The sequence below is a fragment of the Pseudophryne corroboree genome, chromosome 5 (genome assembly GCF_028390025.1).
Source record: "Pseudophryne corroboree isolate aPseCor3 chromosome 5, aPseCor3.hap2, whole genome shotgun sequence".
In the NCBI taxonomy this organism is placed as follows: Eukaryota; Metazoa; Chordata; class Amphibia; order Anura; family Myobatrachidae; genus Pseudophryne; species Pseudophryne corroboree.
In genome coordinates, this window is record NC_086448.1 from 589344540 (window position 1) to 589364678 (window position 20139).

The 20139-nt window shown below is 43.4% G+C and overlaps 1 protein-coding gene and 1 long non-coding RNA gene across 4 annotated transcripts in view; one reads left to right on the plus strand and one right to left on the minus strand.

The window, feature by feature from the left end:
* LOC134928086 (uncharacterized) overlaps positions 1-6671 on the minus strand; it is a 33562-nt gene extending 26891 nt beyond the window's left edge. Inside the window, exon 1 of the long non-coding RNA XR_010177825.1 lies at positions 6588-6671. This is a non-coding gene — a long non-coding RNA (uncharacterized LOC134928086). The remainder of the gene's footprint in view (positions 1-6587) is intronic.
* RTTN (rotatin) overlaps positions 1-20139 on the plus strand; it is a 660131-nt gene that overhangs the window by 221517 nt on the left and 418475 nt on the right. For all 3 annotated transcript variants that reach the window (XM_063923387.1, XM_063923386.1, XM_063923388.1), the window contains exons 15-16: positions 2359-2485; positions 13516-13641. In XM_063923387.1, coding sequence (XP_063779457.1) covers positions 2359-2485; positions 13516-13641 — 253 coding nt within the window. The remainder of the gene's footprint in view (positions 1-2358; positions 2486-13515; positions 13642-20139) is intronic.

Here is a 20139-nt window from a genome sequence, read left to right on the forward strand (position 1 = left end):
TCCTGCAATCAGGATTATCTATGGGTCTCAAATTGGGATCCATTAAGGTTCAAATTTCGGCCCTGTCAATATTCTTCCAAAAAGAATTGGCCTCTGTCCCTGAGGTCCAGACTTTTGTCAAGGGAGTACTGCATATACAGCCTCCTGTGGTGCCTCCGGTGGCACCGTGGGATCTAAATGTAGTTTTAGATTTCCTCAAATCCCATTGGTTTGAACCATTGAAAAAGGTGGATTTGAAATATCTCACATTGAAAGTGACTATGTTACTAGCCCTGGCCTCTGCCAGGAGAGTATCTGAATTGGCGGCTTTATCTTATAAAAGTCCTTATCTAATCTTCCATTCGGATAGGGCAGAACTGCGGACTCGTCCGCATTTTCTCCCTAAAGTGGTATCAGCATTTCATCTGAACCAACCTATTGTGGTGCCTGCGGCCACTAGCGACTTGGAGGACTCCAAGTTGTTGGACGTTGTCAGAGCCTTAAAAATATACATTGCAAGGACGGCTGGAGTCAGAAAATCTGACTCGCTGTTTATATTGTATGCACCCAACAAGTTGGGCGCACCTGCTTCTAAGCAGTCGATTGCTCGTTGGATTTGTAACACAATTCAACTTGCACATTCTGTGGCAGGCCTGCCACAGCCTAAAACTGTAAAAGCCCACTCCACAAGGAAGGTGGGCTCATCTTGGGCGGCTGCCCGAGGGGTCTCGGCATTACAACTCTGCCGAGCAGCTACGTGGTCGGGGGAGAACACGTTTGTAAAATTTTACAAATTTGATACCCTGGCAAAGGAGGACCTGGAGTTCTCTCATTCGGTGCTGCAGAGTCATCCGCACTCTCCCGCCCGTTTGGGAGCTTTGGTATAATCCCCATGGTCCTTTCAGGAACCCCAGCATCCACTTAGGACGATAGAGAAAATAAGAATTTACTTACCGATAATTCTATTTCTCGGAGTCCGTAGTGGATGCTGGGCGCCCATCCCAAGTGCGGATTATCTGCAATACTTGTACATAGTTATTGTTAACTAATTCGGGTTATTGTTAAGGAGCCATCTTTAAGAGGCCCTTTCTGTTGTCATACTGTTAACTGGGTTTAGATCACAAGTTGTACGGTGTGATTGGTGTGGCTGGTATGAGTCTTACCCGGGATTCAAAATGCCTCCCTTATTGTGTATGCTCGTCCGGGCACAGTACCTAACTGGAGTCTGGAGGAGGGTCATAGGGGGAGGAGCCAGTGCACACCACCTGACCTAGTAAAGCTTTACTTTTTTGTGCCCTGTCTCCTGCGGAGCCGCTATTCCCCATGGTCCTTTCAGGAACCCCAGCATCCACTACGGACTCCGAGAAATAGAATTATCGGTAAGTAAATTCTTATTATCTGCACCCCTAGCATTGCTATATAAAGTCCAGGTGCATAATTACTTTCTCTTTTTTTGTTTTACACTGTACTCAGAATCAGGGTCTCTGTGTGGATGAAGCCACGTGGCGAAGAAAGAGGGGGCGAAGAATAGAGGGGAAGTGTAGGAGTGAGCACACTGATGTATGTGAAGTAAATTCCCACATACTGTTTCACTAAGGCTAAGGTAGTGAATGGCCCAACCTATAATCATGCAGCCCAGTTTACTATAAAACACAGTTTGGAAACCACTGCTCCTTTGTTTGCTCTACTTATGCTATTGCATTTTTGATTTTCATGTTATAGAGTTTTTTTTTATTGTAGTTGTAAAAGCGGGTTTGGTATGATATCCCGGGCTTTGGGATGCCGGTGGTCACATGCTCGACTCTGGCATCCCGACATTGAAGATCCTGACATCGGAGGGGGTAAGTATTTTAATCGCCCCCTACCTCTCCCTAACCCTCAGGGGGTGGTGGCTAGGGATAACCCCCCCACTCCAGTGCTTAACCCAAACACCCCCCTAGTGCATAACCCTAACACACCCCCAGCTCCCAAACCCTAAAAGTTACCCCGATACTTACCTTCGGGATGTTTGCTGTCTGTCTTCCGGTGCCGGTCTCCAGAGAGGTATCAGGATTCCGGCATCGGTCACATGACCGCTGGCATCTCGTCCATCGGGATGCTAAAGACATCCCGTAAAAACTGTCGAACAGAGAGGCTGTACTACCTGCTTGTGACTAAATCAAGCCTCCATTGTTTAGTGTTTTGTTGGACACATCGCCACTCCATTCTGATTCGCTTCATCCTTCTCCAACACTAAAAGAAAACAAACCGGTACTTTTCAACTGGTATATGTGACTGAAACAACCAGTCAAGTACTGAAGAAAGGTTAATTATTTTAATAAAGAGTTTAATTGTCTTTTATTCCCTAAACTTTGCATTGTTTTATTTGTGTTCAAATAGCTATAATTCTGCACAGAGTGGCCCTGTACTGCTGGAGGAGAGTCAGAAAGTACTGCTGCGCCTGATGTCCCACTGGATGCCTGCTGTGAGATCAGAGACTTATAAATATTCTCTTGACATTGTTAAGGTAAAAATGATTAACTTCACCACAAAAAAATCCTCAAACTGATGACCTTTAAAGTGGTAGACTGTACTTCAACCAAATAAATGAAATGCCAAATTAAATTAAAGTTCTTGTAAATTAAACTGAATATATGGCCATGTGTTTGAGCATTACAAAATATGTTGCCTTCAGCGTACAGATACTGTTATGTCCTCATACATCATTGCTGCAGTCCTTCTTAGCGATCCAGGTCTCATGAGACTCTGCTAGCATTGCACATCATCTTTGCATATTTTTGGCTGAAAATGCCTCACAATGTGACTAGGAAGCAGGAGGAAACTGCTGATTCATTTGATAATGTGAACCTTGTATATCTGTGTGTGACTGAGGCTCTAAATCTGTATATGAAGTGCTACAATGTAGCAGCTGCAGCTTTTTTCCAATACAGGTTCCACTGTGCGCAGTATACAGACTTAGTCACACACAATATGTGTGTCATATATCAGATTAATCACCACAGTCTCCTCGTGCGTCCTAGTAGTTGCAACTAAGACGCATGTTCAACAAAAAGATGCCTGAAATTAACAGAGTTGCATGGGACCTAGTGGTTCACATATGCCAGGCACATTGAGGCTAGATGTATGAAAACACATCTGTATATTAGGCTTATTTCATTTTTTTTTTTATAGTTATCTACCTACTATTTTCTAGTATGATATTGCAAATTATTATTATTATTATTATTATTATTATATTTATTATTCCTACCTTAAAGATCACATTGTTTGGTTGCCAAAAGAAATCACAAGTCGATTAAAAATATTCAATTTTAATTTGCTATTATTGTGAATCCCATTCCCTGAATCCAGTTAGGGAAAGAGAGATGGTAAAACTAGTGTTTAAAATCCACTTTCAGGACACAGGAAAATAGAAGGAAAACCTCCTTGCTACTAACCTCCTCCTCTCACACTGCAGCACCAACATATAGCAGAAACAAAATATAAGCAATAAGTAGCTCAATAGCAAAATGTTTGCAAGATATCCTGCAACATGATTAAATACAGACACCTCTAATGGTCTACAATTTGTAAAAGGGGTAATGGAGATTAAGAATAGCCTTTAGGAAGGAAGAGGGGATCTCAAAATGCGTTGGATTCATCCTCCGCATGATGTGACGTACTGGTGGAATTTACCTGTCTGAATCACTTGGGAGCCATAGCACTATAGCAGGGTATCTTCCGGATATACTCTGCTATACACCATCACGTGGGTACGATCCACTGCATTGCATTTGGTTGCATATTTCATGGTGTCACATACCTCAAAGACATTTGTATGAGCTGTGCATAAATTATGTCACTCCATATGCTACCGGCATTTTATATACAGCAATTACGTACACTGTTTTATGAATGCTTTTAGCATATTCTATGAATGCATACCATGTTAATTTTATGGTCTTATTGTATTAGAATGAGCCGTTTATGTCTGCCTTTAATTAGAAGTTTGAATGTCTTAATTAAAAATGCATAGTTAAGGTTAATTCTGCATATACATCTAAGGTTTTACGTAGAGTTAAAGATGTAAAATCATAACCCTATTGGTCACTAACTTTTATACATACAGTCTATTGGCTCTCACTGGCCAGCACATCTTCACCAGAATCTCTAGCGGATACAGCATATATACCCATAGATTGTAAGGTTGCGAGCAGGGCCTTCCTACCTCTATGTCTGTCTGTTTTTGCCCAGTTTGTTCTATTACTGTTGTTCTAATTGTAAAGCGCAACGGAATATGCTGCACTATATAAGAAACTGTTAATAATAATAAATAAATATGTATTGAGGGCACCGAGGGTAGTCCTGGTATTTAGGAAGGCTTGCTTATACCCAATTTTGTGTATAATCTGCAATTGGAAAAAGCACAAGACACCTTTGCTGTTGCTGTGGAAAAACTGACCATGATAGGAAATGTCCATAGTGCAGATTCACATTAAACAGTTATTCTCAGGGCAGCCCTTTAGAGGTGTTAATAAATGACGTTTCTTCTTTTCAGAATAGTGGCAGTAGGTGAAGATGGTAATCAATATTAACTGGTGCTTACAATGTTTTTATGACTGAGAATGCATTTGTTATTTTATGACTATGTAAATGGTCCGCACATCAGAAATCAGGAATGTTGCCCCTGTCATTAAAACATTTTTAAGCATCAATTAACAGTTAGTTTATTTTGTATGTTTAATATAATGAATACATAAAGGGGTATTCAATAAGTATCGGAAGCTTATTGAATACGACAGCTTCCGACAGAAATAGGTCGGAAATGGGTTCCGACCTATTCATTAGAGGCAGTTTTTTTCTGACAAGTCGGGAATTCCCGACTTGTCAGAAAACACGTGGATCGGCGGAATAGCCGCGGATCCACGTGCTTTTGTCGGAAACAAGGCCAAATCCAACAGGATTTGGACCCGTTTCCGACAACCTCAATCCGACTTTTAAAAAAGTCGGATTGATGTGAGCGGCGGCCTAGGGGGAGCGGTGCGGCGGCTACAGGGAGTGGGATGAGAGGTACTTTGATGGCCGTCCCGTGGAACCGTTGGAGTTAGGGGGGGCGGTCACCGGCCTCTTGAGGTGCAGAGCCGCTTCCCCGCTGCATGACCACGGTCCTGAGGGGCTGTTTGTTCAGCAGGGCATGGCGCCTTGGCTGTCGCAGCCGCAGCATGCCGCACACCCCTAACGCTGCCTGAAGGTGATCATTGGGTTCGATTCCCACCAATGGCTCTACCTGTGCAGAGTTTTTTATATTCTCCCGGTACTTGCGTGGGTTTCCTCTGGATACTCTGGTTTCCTCCCACAATCCAAAAATATACTGATAGGATAATTGGGTCCCAACAAAAATTAACCCTAGTATGAATGTGTGTCTGTGTACATGTGGTAGGGAATATAGATTGTAAGCTCCACTGGGGCAGGGACCAATGTGAATGGCCAAATATGCTCTGTAAAGCACTGTGGAATATGTGCACGCTATATAAATAACTGGGACCCCGCTAGGGGGGGGTCCCCCGGTTCGCTTTGCTGCAAAAGCGCGGGTGAGGCGTACGGGTCCCTCCTGGGGGGGAACCACTTTGACCCATGTATGAGACTGGCTTATTACATGGCACCAAGCATTTATGTAAGGTTACTAACATTTAGGAGACCTGGCCAGTATAAAAATTACACAGTAGCTCCGGCCCCATAGTGGGGGGCGGAGCTACATCAGAGCGGGCTTAGCGGCATTTTGGCGTCTTCCTCTGCATAAGCAGCAGCAGCAGCCTCGCACAGCTCCTCCATAATGGTCACGCGCTGGATCACTGGTACAGGGTGTAGAAGGGGAGAGACAATATTTTATGCACAAATATCATCCCTCTGAGGGATTTTTCATTAGACAGACTTGTGTTTGTATAAAACACTGACAGCCTCACTGGGGCTGTGCAGCGCTGGGTGCGCTGGTGTCCTCTCTCCTGTGTCTCCTCTCACATGCAGTAAGGCAGGCTTGTATTGTATTTCAGGCTGTGTTTAATGTGTATTGTACCTGTTTTTCTTTTACAATGGTAAAACAGAAGTTATGCAGTGCGTGCTGCTAGATTTTCCCTTAGCTCATCTGACTCAATATCATGTGAGCAATGCAGTATAACAATGTGGGGGATAGTCCAGAGCCCTCCTGGCTGGGGTCTATCAAAACTGATGTCTGATATGTCATCTCAACTCACTGCAAATGCCAATAAAACTCAGGAAATGCAACAAACAGTGGCAAATCTAGCTGCTACACATCCCTCCCTGTCCATTACAGGTGCGCAAAAACGTACTTTACCTGCACTTCTATCAGATAGTAATAATGATATACAGGATGATGTGGACCCCATAAGCGGGGACTCCACCCCTACACAGGGTATTGAAACCCTTATACTGGCTATACGGGATGTGTTAACGCTCCCCCTGGAGGATGCTACTAATAAGTAGTCATTTTTCCTCCCACAAGACAAACTGACTGTCACCTTCCCTGATTCTAAAGAATTGGATGATTTATTTAAATTAGCCTGAAAAAATCCAGATAAAAAATATCAAGTGTACGAAAAGTTTTTAAATACCTTCCCATTTGCCCCTGAAGGCAGGTAATCCTGGAAAGAATCTCCATCGGTAGATGTCTCAGTCCCTCACCAGGGCCGTAACTAGGGGGGAGGAGGCTAGGGGGGCATGTGACCCGGGCGCGGGACTGGATAGGGCGCTGGGATCCGTCTGCGTCTGATACAGCAGAGAAGGAAGTGGAGTCACATAGGATTTGTAGTCATGTCTGTTACTGGTTACACTTGGAGCTGTAACAGAGAGACTACAAATCCCATGAGGCATTTCACCCTGCAGAGAGATGGCCGCCGCTGGAGCTGCAGTAGTCGGCTATCTTGAACGGCAAGCCACCCGCCCTGTGACTTGCTGCTGAGCTTTCTTCAGCCCCACGCAGCCCTACATTCAGCCCCGCTGCTGAGTCGCTGACACCAGCAGTGATTGATCGAAGCAGACCATCACCCTTCACCTCCGTCTGATTAGTGAGAGGACTGGAGAGGTAAAACACACAGGCAAACACACTCCCTCACCCTGACTGGTGTTAACCCCTGCAGCTCATTTAAAGTAGTTTATATATATATATATATATATATATATATATATATATATATATATATATATACATACATATACTAAATATATCATGCTGAGACTGTTTATTTCTACCACTGTGACAGCTACAGATTATATATATATATATATATATATATATATTTAAAATGTGTTATATATACATATATGTGTATATATATATATATATATATATATACACACACACACACACACACACACACACACACACACACATAAATATATATATATATATGAAAAATGTATGAGCGCAATGGACAAGGAAAAGTTAAAAGTCCCGTGGAACTACAAGTCCCAGGCTGAACAAGAATCAACAGTTTCTCACAGTCACTGACACCCAGTCTCACTGGTCGATTAGTCTTTATCAGAGTGCACCTCTGGGATTTCCAGCTGTTGCTTCCCCACCAGAGACCCGATTCCGAACGGGTAATGATCCTGCCGAGAAATTTTGAAAGAAGCAGGGAGCGCCAATAGTGCATTAAAAGTGTAACAATTTATTTATAACACATCCAAATACGATGATCAAATAAAACCCGTACCATAAAAGGCGGTTAAACCACCGCTTGTATAACCAGCATGAAATTATCCCACAATACAACTCAGCATACGTGATTCAGTATTAAACCAATGGATTCATTTATCAAATAGTACATTTTATACGTGTCTAAACGATTCTTTCCTAATCGTTTAGACACGTATAAAATGTACTATTTGATAAATGAATCCATTGGTTTAATATGGATCAGCTGCTGTATAGATGATTTGTAGCTGTTCTAAGACATCTTGCATAGGCCAATCAGAGTGCTGCAGGGTGTATTTAAATAATGAGATTGTGACTTCAGACCAAGCCCACTGACGAAGTCTGATGACGAAACGCGTATGGGCGTGGTCTGACGTATGGATACTGAATCACGTATGCTGAGTTGTATTGTGGGATAATTTCATGCTGGTTATACAAGCGGTGGTTTAACCGCCTTTTATGGTACGGGTTTTATTTGATCATCGTATTTGGATGTGTTTTAAATAAATTGTTACACTTTTAATGCACTATCGGCGCTCCCTGCTTCTTTCAAAAAAAAAAAAAAAAAAAATATATATATATATATATATATATATATATATATACTGTGTGTGTTTTACTGGGGTCTGCCTGTCTGAAGGTTATTATGAAGCATATTCTCTCTCCCTCTCCTTTCTTCCATATCTCTCCACCTCTCCTCTGTTAATGAGGGGTATTGCTATGCTTGGTAATGAGAACAAGGTTGCATTGGGTGGCATAGTTTCGAATTTTGTCGGTCTTTTTTATTCTATTTTATTGTATTGTTTTATCTATTTTTTTATTATTTTATTTATTCATTATTATTTATAATTTTTTGTATTTTCTTTTTTTTCGGGAGGGGAGGGCGCTAAATTCCTGCCTTGCCCCGGGTGCCGTAAATCCTAGTTTCGGCCCTGCCCTCACCTTTATAAAAAGGTGGTGCTCCCTGCTCTGGGCTCTTTTACGGTAAAGGACCGGGGAGATACAAAAATATAGACCACTCTAAAATCTATCTACACTGCTGCAGGTGTAGCTCAAAGGCCGGTCATTACTGGTTGCTGGATGACGCGTGCCATTCGTACATGAGCTACTCAGATTCAGGAGGGCCTTTTAGGGGATATGACCTTGGTTACTACTGTAACTTTCCAAAACACATTCAGGACACGTCAGGAGTCCTCTGTGACTCCCTTAAAGAGAGTGGCAATATTAATGCTAGGACCACTGCTATAGTGGTGTCTGCACGCAGAGCCATATGGTTGCGTCAGTGGATTGTGGAATCTCTTCCCTTCACTGGTGAATGGCTCTTTGGAGGTGAATTGGATGCATGGAACTCCAAAGCTACTGCTGGGAAATCCATGTTTTTCCCTTCATGGGCTCCGCCTGCTAGATGTACCTTCTTGGGACCGTCTACTCAGTTCTTTCGGTCCTCCAGTTTTGATCTAGGGCCCGGGGTGCTTCCAATGCAGCTATAGGCTCCAGAGGTAAGCCTAAGAAACCAGCCATTGCCGGCTCTCAGGACCAGAGCACCAGTTCAGCTTCCGCTAAGACTTCAGCATGACAGTGCCCACCCACCCCAAGGAGATCTCGCGGTGGGAGCTCGATTACATCACTACAGACACATCTGGGATGGTTCCTGCCAAGATGCCTGGGTAAGGAACCTTATCTCTCAGGGTTGCAAGCTGGAGTTCGAGGTGGTCCTCCCTAACAATTTTTCAAATCAGGCTTGCCAGCTTTGGAAAATATGCGTGTTACGCTACTACTGGCCATCGACAAGTTGGTCCAGTTCCAGGTCATTATTCCAGTACCTCTGCTACAACAAGGACAAGGTTAATAGTCCAGTCTGTTTGTAGTGCCAAAACCAAACGGGTCTGTGAGACCCATTTTGAATCTGAAGTCCTTGAATCCTTACCTGAAGGTTTTCAAATTCAAGATGTAATCTTTGAAAGCGGTGATCGTGGGCCTGGAACAACAGGAATTCCTTGTGTCCCTGGATATCAAGGACGCCTACCTGCATATCCTGATTTGGCCTCCTCATCAGGCCTGTCTAGGATTCGCCCTACTGAACGATCACTACCAGTTTCAGGCGTTGCCCTTCGGCCTGTCTACAGCTCCGAGGGTGTTCACGAAGGTGATGGCGGAAATGATGTTCCAGCTCAGAGTCCAGGGGGTCAACATTGTCCCTTACCTGGACGATCTCCTCATAAAAGCAAGTTCCAGGGAGCTTCTATTGCTTCATATAGATCACACTATCCAACTTCTGTCTCACCACGGGTGGATCCTCAATCGACAGTTTTCTCAACAGCTCCCGTTTCTGGGTATGATACTGGATACTGTAGCTCAAAGAGTGTTTCTCCCAGAAGACAAGGTGAGAACACTTCAGTAGATGGTTTGCATGGTTCTCTGTCCTGCTCGAGTTTCCATTCGTCTTTGCATAAAGTTGTTGGGAAAAATGGTGGCCTTGTATGAGGCAATACAGTTCGGCAGGTTCCATGCCAGAACTTTCCAATTGGACATCCTGAACAAGTGGTCCGGTTCACATCTCCAGATGCACGAATGATTCAGCTGTCACCACAGGCCAGGATTTAGCTCCTGTGGTGGTTGTAGTCTTCCAACCTGCTGGAAGGTTGACATTTCGGGATTCAGGATTGGACCCTCCTCATGACGGATGTGAGTCTATGAAGATGGGTAGCTGTCACGTAGGGGGCGCAGTTCCAGGGCAGGTGGTCTGCCCAAGAGGCCCTCTATCCGATCAACATTCTGGCACTATGGGCGATATACAATGCTCTACTTCAGGCCTCCTCTCTGCTCAGGGATCGGGCGATCCAGGTACAGTCGGACAACGCCACGGCAGTGGCGTACATCAATCCAACAAGGAGGGACAAAAAGCAAGGCCTGCATGCGAGAAGTTTCAAAATTACTTCTCTGGGTGGAAAGAAATGCAAGAGCACTGTCCGCAATTTTCATTCCGGGATTGGACAACTGGGAAGCGTACTTCCTGAGTCGCCACGACCTCCACCCGGGGGAGTGGAGATTTCATCTTCATGTGTTTCAACAGATTGTCGACAGATGGGGATACCCGCAGATCGACATGATGGCGTCTCACCTCAACAAGAAGCTTCATTGCTACTGCTCGCGAACCAGGGACCCTCAGGCGAGTGCAGTGGATGCACTGACGTCACTTTGGCCTTACCGGCTGGTCTACCTATTCCCTCCGATCCCATTGATCCCAAGGGTGCTCCAACGGATCAGACATCACAGAGTTCAAGCAATCCTGATTGCATCGGATTGGCCCCGAAGGACATGGTACGCAACTCTTCTGGACATGTCCATAGAATACCCTTGGCCTCTGCCGCTAAGAAAGGATCTTCTTCAGCAAGGACCGTTCGTTTACCCGTACTTACGGCGGCTTCGTTTGACGGCATGGAAGTTGAGTGGAATATCCTAGCTCTCAAAGGGTTTTCCAAAAAGGTCATTGCCACTATGCTGCAAGCCAGAAAACCTGTCACGTCAAAACATTATCATCATATCTGGAGGAGATATGTCTCTTGGTGCGAGGAACGCACATAACCGCCTGCGGAGTTTTCACTTGGGACGTTTCCTGCGTTTCCTGCAGGCTGGTGTGGATAAAGGCTTACGTTTGGGTTCCGTTTAGGTCTAGATTTCAGCTGTTTCAATTTTCTTTCAGAAGAAATTGGCTATGATGCCAGAAGTTCAGACCTTCTTACAAGGGGTGCTCCACATACAACCTCCCTTTGTGCCGCCTATGGCACCCTGGGCTTTGGATGTAGTGTTGCACTTTCTACAGTCCTCCTGCTTTGAGCCTCTGATGACCGTAAAAGACAAGTACCTCACGTGGAAGACAGTGATGTTGTTGGCCCTGGCTTCTGCTAGACGAGTTTCAGAATTGGGGGCCTTATCATGTAAAAGTCCCTACTTGGTCTTTTACGAGGACAGAGCGGAGTTCCGGACTAGACAGCAGTTCCTGCCGAAGGTTGTCTCCGCATTCCATGTGAATCAACCTATTGTGGTTCTGTCTTGTTCTGACACTTCGGCTCCTCTGGAGTCTTTGGATGTGGTGCGCGCTTTGAAGATCCATGTCAAACGCACAGCCCGGGTCAGGAAGATGGATTCCTTGTTCGTGCTCTATGATGAACAGAAAAAGGGTTGTCCTGCTTCAAAGCAGTCCATTGCTCATTGGATTAGGCTTACTATCCAACAAGCCTACAGTATATGTCGGCAGCCTTACCTGTTCTAAAGGCTCACTCTACAAGATCAGTGGGCTCTTCCTGGGCGGCTGCCCGTGGAGTCTCGGCCTTGCTACTATGCCGAGCTGCTACCTGGTCTGGGAAGAACACGTTTGTGAAATTCTACAAATTTGATACCCTGGCCAAGGAGGATACCCAGTTTTGTGCAGGCGGTGCTGCAGCAGTCTCAGCACGTTCTCGCCCATTCTGGAAGCTTTGGGATATCCCCATCGTACTAATTCTCTCCCCAATATCCCTTATGGATGCTAGAGAAAATAGGATTTTAAATACCTACCGGTAAATCCTTTTCTCGTAGTCCATAAGGGATATTGGATGCCCGCCTCTGCGCGGTTACTTTCTGCAGGTTCTCTGTTCTGTGTTACCTGTTCATCTATTGCTGTTACTGTTGCCAGACGTTGCTGGCCTGGTTATGTTTTGGTGTGCTGGTGTATAATTTTCACCACCATTATTGTTGTTATGTTCCTTCTCTCAAGTATGTCATTCTCCTTCGGGCACTTTTACCTATATCTGACCTGTAGGAGGAGGCATTGATTGGAAGAGCCAGCACACCCAGTTGAAGAAATTTAAAGTGCACTGGCTCCTTTGGACCCGTCTATACCCCATCATACTAATTCTCTCCCCAATATCCTTTATGGACTACGAGAAATTGATTCACCGGTAGGTATTTAAAATCCTATTTTCCCTATGGGAGAATTATAAGTGTTTCTGCCTCCTTATTCAATACATAATTTCCCCCATTATTAGTATATTGTTATTCCCCTCCTGATAACCAGATAGCTATAATTAACAGCATGCTTTTTGAGTTTTCTCTACTGTCACAATGGTTTCTAAACCCGCTGCTTAGTAAAACTATTGGGTTTCTATACGTATACTGAGGTGTGGTATATTTTGTCAAAATACTTTGTCGATATGAGGATGTTAACATAGCCATAATGTTGACATGCAGTATGTTGACATTAAAATGTTGACATAATCATGTCAACATTGAGGAAATGTTGACATGATTAGAAAGTCAGCAAAATGTCTGTAGTGTTATATGTACACTATGTATGTATGTATGTATGTATGTATGTATGTGTATATATATATATATATATATATATAGAAAGATATATATATATATATATATGTCCATTGTAATATATATATATATATATATATATATATATATATATATTATTTATTTCCCACTTGTCCAATTAGAAACCCCATATTATATTATTATATTCATAACAAACACCAACCACCTTTCTGAAGATATAAAATAAAGCACTCATAAAATAATCAAATGACGTTAAAAACATTAAATAAACTAAATTGTGTATAGTCAGTATGCAACCTGACATGTAATGGGTAACTAGTACTATCTTCAGTATGTTTACTCATTCTGTTCTGTGTATCAGGTGCTAAACTGCCTGAAAGCATGAGATTGATAATAGTGAAACTTATATTTTTGTATCACTCCTGACGGCATGTAAAAAGAAAAAAAAAAATGTGGTGAAATTTACTTTGAAGCTATTTGTTTTGTTCTATTATTGTTTTTATTGTTTTTATTGTTTTTAGGATTCATTAGGAATTCACAATGTCACCAAGCCTGTATCCACAATTTGCCATGGTATAAATTTTCTTCTTCAGCCAAGAGTTCTCTATGAAATCTGTACATTTGGCTTACAGGATCCCAACAGTGAGGTACTGTCTTCCTTTCTTAATATCATGTCTGTGTACACTTTCATCCTTTTACTTGGGCTATTTACAGCATAATGAGGCAGAAGTAGTGATTGTTCCTATAATTTAGTTAATCCTTAATACGGAGTTTAGAAGTTCTGGAAACCATGCTCCATGAAACTATGTAGGACACAATGTTCTCCTATTATGGCAGTAATTTAGCTCAGTGTTTTCCCAAACTGTGCGCCACAGCACCCTGGGATGTGCCATGATCTGATGGCCTAGTCCAGTCCCAAATGAAATGATTTGGACCAGCCAGTTTATTAGATTGGCTGTGTGTTGCTTCAGTCATTGCTACATTGTGCGCCCATTTACAAAAACCAGGCTGCACTTATATCTCCAGCTCCGCCCGCTACATTCTCCTCCTCTATGTGCTGTTTCTTCCAAGCCTCCACAGAAACACAGTCTCACTGACAGGTGCTACAGGTTGTCTGTACATAGCACTGATCCTACACAGAGCCGGTAGGGGCCAGCAGGTTGCTAAGGTGGTCCTCTGCCTCAGAAATTGCAGAAAATATGAGGTAAGCAGCCGGTGAAGTGGTTTCTACTGCTACAGCAGGAACTTACTATCTGCACACTTTGAAGTGATTGCTATTAAGGATTCCACAGAGATAATACATTATCTGTGTGACATCCATTATCCACTGTACCCTGGACCGGAGATCACTAGACTCTGATAATTCTTCATTGTGAGTCTCTCAGGGATTACTTGTTTCATCTCCTGGAGAACATTCCAATCTCAAATTGTATGCATTACTCCTGCTGTACCTTTGTTATCCACGTCTTTATTACCATTTAACTCTGCAAGTATACAGTGACTTCATGTATTCACTATATTAAAGATCCAACATATGCAGAGAGCTACATCCATTCAGACTTTGTTTTACCTTTTTTAACTGGTCATATTTGCTGCATTCACAACCTCACTATTTATTGCTAGTGCTACATTAGTGTGAGATGTTCCAACGGAACCTCAACACTAATTATATCTACCTCTGCCCTAGGGATGCCACAAAACAGTTCTAAGACAATAAGAGTGCCATGGACCTAGAAAGTTTAGTGACCACTGATTTAGCCAATTATTGTAGTATTCTCACCATATGAAGTATACCAGCTAAATTTGTTCATTTTCAGTAAGCATTTATCTTATAAATTAATCATTATGGTTGTTACAACTATCAGAAATATTCTATAAATATGGTTTATAATTTAATGCATCTCTGTCTTTCTATCTATCTATCTTACATACATACATACATATATATATGTATATATATATGTATGAATACTGGTTGAGTATCCCATATCCAAATATTCCGAAATACATATTTTTTTGAGTGAGACTGAGATAGTGAAACTTTTCTATTCTGATGGCTCAATGTATACAAACTTTGTTTAATACACAAAGTTATTAAAAATATTGTGTTAAATGACTTTTAGGCTGTGTGTATGAGGTGTAAGTGAAACATAAATGAATTGTGTGAATGTACACACACATTGTTTAATGCACATAGTTATTAAAAATATTGGCTAAAATTACCTTCAGGCTGTGTGTTTAAGGTGTATATGAAACATAAATGCATTCTATGCTTAGACTTGGGTCCCATCGTCATGATATCTCAGTATGGTATGCAATTATTCCAAAATATGGAAAAATACGATATCCAAAATACTTCTGGTCCCAAGCATTTTGGGTGAGGGATACACAACCCGTGAGTGTATGTATGTGTGTGTGTGTGTGTATATATATATATATATATATATATATATATATATATATAAAATAGGATTTTGGTACTTACCGGTAAATCCTTTTCTCTTAGTCCGTAGAGGATGTTGGGTACTCCAACAGGACCATGGGGTATAGACGGATCCGCAGGAGCTTGGGCACACTATAAAGACTTAAACTGGGTGTGAAGTGGCTCCTCCCTCTATGCCTCTCCTCCAGACCTCAGTTAGAAACTGTGCCCAGGAGAGATGGACATTTCGAGGAAAGAATTTTTAAACACAGTGAGTGTCATACCAGCTCACACCACGACCATACCGCAGAACGTGGCATTCAATAGAAAACCAGCCTACAGCATGAAAAAGACACAGCCACATGCTGAAAAAATATGTAACACAACCTGTGTGCTAACCCAACCAAGAATGAAACACCTCATGCCATGGTCTGAACAGCATCAGCAACAGTCTGACAGAGAAGACCATGAAAGTATAACCCAAAAACAATAACTGCAGACACAGTACGCACTGCATCCTCTACGGACTAAGAGAAAAGGATTTACCGGTAAGTACCAAAATCCTATTTTCTCATACGTCCTAGAGGATGCTGGGGACTCCAACAGGACCATGGGGTCAATACCAAAGCTCCAGAACGGTCGGGAGAGTGCGAACAACTCTGCAGCACCTATTGAGCAAACAAAAGGTCCCCCTCAACCAGGGTATCAAACTTGCAGAGCATAGCAAAAGCGCGTGAACCTGACCAAGTATCCACTCGGCAAAGTTGACCCGCCTAGACTACTCGGGCATCCGCCCAAGAAGAGCCCATCTACCCAGTATAATGGGCCTCCACCGACTTCGGTGACAGCAATCCAGCCGTAGAACGAACATGGCAAATAGCATCCAGATCCAGCGTGTAACCAAAATGGCGACCTAAATATTCAAATCCCTGGCTACATCGAGGGAATTTGAAACCGTAATGCCTAAGTAACCACCGGCATCAAAATAGGCCAAATTCTGCTAAACCCAGAAACCACTCACGGCAGAACTATTAAACAAGGGGGTAATTCCAAGTTGATCGCAGCAGGAAATTTTTTAGCAGTTGGGCAAAACCATGTGCACAGCAGGGTGGATAGATATAACATGTGCAGAGAGAGTTAGATAGGGGTGGGGTGTGTTCAAACTGAAATCTAATTTGCAGTGTAAAAATAAAGCAGCCTGTATTTACCCTGCACAGAAACAAAATAACCCACCCAAATCTAACTCTCTCTGCAAATGTTATATCTGCCTCCCCTGCAGTGCCCATGGTTTTGCCCAACTGCTACAAAATATCCTGCTGCGATCAACTTGGAATTACCCCCCAAGTTCATAATACCCTGCTATCCACACGAAAAATCAAACAAGGCTCCTGTGAGGCAAAACCACTACATCCGACACCCGCTTTACGGATGTTAAACCCAAGAGCATGACCACTTTCCAAGAAAGAAGTTTTCGTAATGAAATTATTAGGCCACACTCCCACTCTAAACTTGCCTCCACACCGGTTTGCAAAGCATGGATAAGAACGACCTAGCTGAAAGACTTCCATTAGAGCCTTCCTGGATACACCCAAAACACATAGTTACGCCCACTACAGTGGTAAAACTCAGCCGTTACTTCTTTCCTAGCTTAACGAAGTAAGGAAAGGACTTCACTGGGAACACCCTTTTGGATTAGGATATGGCATTCCACTGCCACAACGTCAGACGCAGCCACGGTAAGTCTTGAAATATGCCCTGATCTTGTTGTCACAGATCCGCACGTAAAGAAAAAAGGTCAGGAATCTTCCATGAGTAAAGCATGAACACCTGGATAGCAACCCCTCCGTGGCAAGACCGGATCCAAAAGGATCGCCTGAACCTTCATTCATACCATATTTATTACCTTCAAAACAAAATGAAAGCGGAGAGGCCACCTAAACCGACTAAAGACCACGGTGTCACAAGGTTGTCCACTGCTATAGCTTAAGCGTCCCCCTGACCTGGAACAATAACCTGGAGGCCTCTCCTGGAAGCGAGACACCAACCTAACCAATTGCAACAATCCTCAAAGACTTGTCACGACTGTGAAACTCCTCGATGACGATCGAATCGTTCCCCCCGGATGGAGATCACTGCAGCAGAGGAAATCTATTTCTCCGTCGTTCACCTCCGGAACGAAGCTTGATAATATAGCGGTTACCAGACTCTCCACCCAACGGCAAAAACTGTGCCACTGCTGACAAGACGTCGAGCAGACCTCACACGGGCAGAACACGAAGAATATGTTTGTCGAAACTAACTCTTAATTCACGCAAGTTTATATCAGACAAGTTTTCCAACTCTGTCCTGTCCCCTGGAAACACGTCCCTTGCAAGTACTGCTCCTCCATCTCGGAGATCTGTATGCACGGACACCAGGACTTACACCCGGAACCCGAACCTTCATCCCTCTAGAAGGAGAGAACCGAGCAGACACCACAGGAGCGATGTCCCGGCCGTTAGGCTTATATTCATGTGCGTACGCAGGTGAGACCCGGACCACCTTTGCAACTGGTCTCTTGAAAACCACTCCAGCAATAAAGCCTCTCACCCAAAAAGGTCTGTCCGACCGCAGCCAAACGGTTGCGTAACTGAACACCCTGATGAAGTGTCACAGTTAAACCCATCCAACCCTGGACCAGCAGATCTCTTTTCACATGGAAAAATCCCGAACGTTTACCGGTCATTATCATCTTTGAAAGAAAAAAAAAAAAACAGCCGATCCCTGTGTCCAGGGACCACCGGACAATGTTCTGATCCTGACGCACCTCTGTACGGCATTGTGTACCATCTTCAATTCCAGAAAGGAATGGCAAGAACTATTAGAAAAACAGTAGAGGGAAACAACGTAACTCCAAATGTTCCCCTTTGGATTCCATAAATAACCCACAGGTCCCAGTCTATTTCCGGACCAACCGAAGCATAGTAGACAAGTACCCGCCGGAGCGGGGACCAGCCCAATAGACTCAGCGACAAGTGGTGGATGTGGAGGAAACAGAAACTACATCCACCTCTGCGAACCTAACATGGCTGCAGAACTCTTACCTTTTTCATTTTCCCCTGACTACACAGAACAGAAAAAAGGACCGCACCCCCCAAAAGAATGCGTCACCAACCGTTGTGAAGGAGGCTAACACATAAAGTTAGACTTACCAGAGGAATCCGCCGAGATTAACTGACCATAGGTCACCAAACAGCTGTATACCTTCCTCCATCATCTCCCGGAGACATCCTCCGCATTTTTTCCCGGTCACCTCTGTCACGAGGCAGCCTGCTGCAATGTTATAAGGTAGAACAAACATAGACAAGCCTACCCACACCGGGTAGGGTAATTCAATCGGATGCCTACCCGAATACAACACTCCCTCAAGTGCATACAGCGCAACAAGGACAAAGTATAGAAATAAAATTTCACTTAGCTGCCGGTGTGTGATCCCTTGTGACCGGGCTCTGCGTCGGCCAGGAGTTGACTGTCACAATTTTCTCTCCGCGATGTGAAGAGAAGAATATTCGGACACCTTGAGAGGATCGAACCAACTCGTCACGGCCAATCTAGAGCTTAATCAACAGAGCTATCAGTACATGATAAGAATACCATTACTATTTCAGGATTCATGGATATACATCAGGTAATACACAATAAAACACATAAATCCTAACCATGCATATATAATCCTCTATCTTTATATATACACATATAGATATAACCTATACGCAAGTGGATCGTCCAGACCTGTCAGGTCTCTAAGTGACGGTAATGTGTTGTGAATGTGTAAGACCATGTACTGACCTGCCCCCGATGTGGATCTACCAGGAACGTTAAGGTCGACAGAAACATAGTAAATGTCGACAGAAAAGGAATAATAAACGGGCAAAAAATAATCACGGAACCCCGAGGAGTCCGAAGGAAGGATACAAATAAAAATCTGATAACACTCCCCCCACCTATACCATAAAAAAAAAAAAAAATATATATATATATATATATATATATATATATATATATATAGGTACAAGGCAATAACAGCCTGACAATTCCTTTTTTTTTTTTTATCCAGGAAATACCGTTGATGCCGACAGGGCATCCCCAAACACCTGTATCTCCCCTATCGTGTTTACTGTTTTAATCACACAAACACCAATGTGCTAATACTTAATTTCCCGAATCAAGTACTGCCATGCGCCAGCGAAGCTGACCGTTATGCCCACAGCTGCCTGTGACAAAACCCTCACACCTCCCGGCATATGTCGACTAACCAATAGTGGGAACAAACAGGGAAACCCTGAATATATGTAAATATGCACCCAATATAAACCCTAAGGCTATATGACACCTATATAGCTTTTAAAACACAGTGTCTCCCCTCCAACTCACTATCCAGCAAGTCCTGGCGGGGATCTGAGGAAAATGGCGCTGATCTCCCCGTGAGGGCTAAGCTCCGCCCCTTACCGGCGCGCTTAAGCCTGCTCAAAATATATAAATATATAAAACCAAAACCAGCTGGGGACCCTATATATATATATATATATATATATCTGGCGATGAACTTAAGGATCATCTTGTCAAGTTCGCTTTCCAAATTCGCCGATTGGCTGTGAATGTGGGCTACCCTTATCATTTGGGACTTTGGGATACCCTGCTTCAATGACCGGGGGTGGTGACTGTTTGCTCGGAGGAGGGTGTT